General features: G+C 43.5%; 1 protein-coding gene across 5 annotated transcripts in view; it reads left to right on the top strand.

Annotated features, from left to right (window-relative positions):
- Nucleotides 1–3278, top strand: part of LOC111875599 (protein kinase C-binding protein NELL1) — a 238612-nt gene that overhangs the window by 186019 nt on the left and 49315 nt on the right. For all 5 annotated transcript variants that reach the window (XM_023871964.2, XM_023871965.2, XM_023871967.2 and 2 more), the window contains exon 4: nt 1424–1700. In XM_023871964.2, coding sequence (XP_023727732.1) covers nt 1424–1700 — 277 coding nt within the window. The remainder of the gene's footprint in view (nt 1–1423; nt 1701–3278) is intronic.

The following is a 3278-nucleotide window of genomic DNA, read 5'->3' on the forward strand; positions in this document are numbered from 1 at the left end:
GTGTGTGTGTTTTGTGTGTGTGAGACGAGCTGATCACCCGCCCAAAGAGTCCTACCGAATGTCTGAGATCTAGTAAAGGGAAAAGAAACGGAGAGTTTCATGGAGGTCGGCCAAGGCCCAAATTGGGGCTGTAGCGTCAAAGGAATATACGTGTATATATGGACTGGATTCATTTGGCACACGGTATGCCCAGTTTCGGATTCTTGTGAATATTTTCGTGGTTCATGAAAGACGGATATTTCTTGACCAGCTGAATTACCGTCAGTTTTTCAAGAAGGATTTTGCTTCATGCAGTCATGGGAAAATAAAACCATGAGAAGGTACTGCAGATTGTTGTCTAATGGAGTATGATGCATGTAATCTAGGAGAATGTTACCAGATTTTTGGAAGAATTTGCTGTTTCCATCTTCAGGGTTGTACCACAATACACAGCGTCACATCACAGAAACAGCAGTCACCATAGTCACCACCGTGAGGACCTATCTCACGGAGAGAAAACTATTTTCAAATTAACCTTCAATAATTTATGAATTAGACATTAAAATAACGTCATAGCTAAAGTTTTTAGTCACGCGCTTCCCGGCTGCTCCGGCACGATCACTGGTGAGGTCATTTGGGATTTATGGTGGACAAAGAGATATTGGGACAGGTTGTCTTTGAGTACCTCGGCTTCCTCTCCCCTTTCTTATTTCATCGACTTCTCCGTAATCATTCATCAACTTAGCATCGGCGCTATTTAGTCTCGTTACTGACAGCTTTGTTATACAGTTAAAAAAATAAGTAAAGCTATCCCTGTACCAGGCCATGAAGGCCCATAGGGTTGTGAGACGTTAGGGGTCCCACATTATCTAGACAGTCGGCTCAAAGATGGAGGTAAGGTTGTCAGCCTTACGCACCGGCCGCGCTTTACTCCCCAGGAAAATTATTTAATTCATTCCTGGTACTCATTTCTGTTAGAGGCTGAGTCCACTCCAGGGCCATAGTGCGGTTGGAAGGATTAGGTCAATTGAAAAAAATGCAATGATCTCATCGGTACTTGAACCCGCGACCTTCCGGCTTGTAGCATAGTGCCTCAACCAACTACGCTACCGCGTGCTCCCCAGCTTCGTTATACAACAAGCTTAAAAACAAATAAAAAACTATGTAAAATCCTAGGTTAGTGTAACGGTAAATCTGTAGGTTCTTGGTTAGAGACTCAGCCGAAACACTGGCTAGCCTGACAGATTTTTTTTTTTACTCAATGCCTCCAGAGAAACAGCGGACTACTACCTCGATTAGGCACAACCACTTCGTTCCAAATCCTTTCCAGTTCATTCTTCATCAGCCATCCTATAATTTTACTCTATGCGGTCTGGATACTGAAGCCTAAAATGTGACCCTTTCCCAAAATAGAGCAGCTAAAGACGGACTTGTTCCTTGACAGGTACCTGGAACTGCAGTCAAGCGGCCGTAAGGATGAGATCAGGTTTCATTACAAAGTACAGCAAGAAGTGACAGCGAAGATGGAGACCTTTCCTTTCCGCCTGGCAGACAATGAGTGGCACAAAGTAGCGGTGTCGGTGAGTGGAGCCCAAGTGGAGCTGCTGGTAGACTGTCATCCGCTCTATCGGAGGATAATTCGGCCGCTGGACCGGAACTTCACAGTACCGCAGTTAGGGCTCTGGGTCGGTCAACGCAGCAGAGGGCACTCCTACTTCAAGGTGAGTTTCCAACAGAAAAAGCTCCCATTAGTTGGATTTTCTGGTTCCAGCTTACGCACGAGATATGACAGGAAAATCGGTCTATTTCGCATGGTCATTAGGTAGGAAGTTGGAGGTACATACAGTTTTCAGCAGTGTCATCTATACTCATCTCTAGTAAACAACGGAAACGGAGCACATTTGGCATGTAAACTCATTGCTAGGCAACGACTCGGTAAACATCCGCGTAAATCGTACGATTACAACAGAAGGACGTATATTGATGGATAACAGACAAGTAAACATGGTTCCTTAACGATGAAAGATGTATTTTCTGTGTGGTCAGTGCCGAGAGGTTTTAAAAGGACACAGAAGATATGAACAAATAGTAGGAGTAGTAGAAGTAGCAGGACTAGAAAACAGTAGTTGAGTTGAAACTGAAGAGTCGAAGTTCAGGACGCCAGCCTGTCGGGATATGAGCTTGAAATTGAACTGAATTGGGAACTGCAGAATAATGGCAAGAAATTGAGTACTGCATGACAAGAAGAGTCCAACCAAGGCGTAGGTGAGTGGACAATATTAAAATGGATCTTAGAGAGATAGGATCGGATTGATCTGGCCCAGGATAGGGACCAGTGGAGGGCGCTTGTGAACGCGGTAATGAACCTTCGGGTTGCATAAAATGCAGAGAAATTCTTGAGTAGCTGCAGATTTGGCTTCTTCTCAAGAAGGGCTCAGCTCCATAAGTAAGTAAGTATGACAAGAAGACTCCATGTGTGATTTGAAGTTATAGTGAGACTCTTATAAATCCGTTGCCAAGATATGACTAGTGAAGACTGAGAAACCTAGTGCGTGTGTAACGGTGAACTGGAAATTGTGTATAATAGCGATAGTACTTTATCACCTATAGTCTCGAGATGTTAATGAATCCGATCATGCAGTCCGAAACCCCGTCTTATAAGTCACCCCTACACGCGTGACGCTGTTTCTTCATTTAATAAAAGAGAAGCACTCAAATGTAGGTACAGTACGGTCGCATTTTGTGCGAGGGATGCGTTCTTCAAGAATTTGCATAATTCAAGAGAATTTTTAAAACATATATGTTCTTGAAGAAAGCAGTCTTCTGGGATGTGACACCGTATAGATGTGGTATTAACCGACGTTTCGGAGGAATTTATCGCCTAGAACTTCAGAATAGAAGGAAAAATAAGAAAATCCGCAAGCGAAGCGACCGTGAGAACCGGTACAAGCAGACAGGTGTCTGCACCTGAGGCTGAGGAGTACCACGGCTGGTACTCTGGCCGAGATTAGAACCAAACACCACCCGAATACGAGTAAAGAGTTTTCCCGCTGTGCCAACCCACCTGCTGTTGTTAAGTTCATAAATAGATAATATAAATATGTGATCTTACAACAAAACTCAATTGAGCTCATGGATTAGCGTGCTGTATTCATATATGTGAGCAGATCGGGGTTTGTGTGCTGTACGTGTGAGCATATGACCGTATATTGCAATCGAGTGGGGTCGGATTTAATTGTATTGCTAGCACCTGTAAAGAAGCTCGTTACACATTATTATTATTATTATTATTATTATTA

The sequence above is a fragment of the Cryptotermes secundus genome, unplaced genomic scaffold, assembly GCF_002891405.2.
Source record: "Cryptotermes secundus unplaced genomic scaffold, Csec_1.0 scaffold50, whole genome shotgun sequence".
In the NCBI taxonomy this organism is placed as follows: domain Eukaryota; kingdom Metazoa; phylum Arthropoda; class Insecta; order Blattodea; family Kalotermitidae; genus Cryptotermes; species Cryptotermes secundus.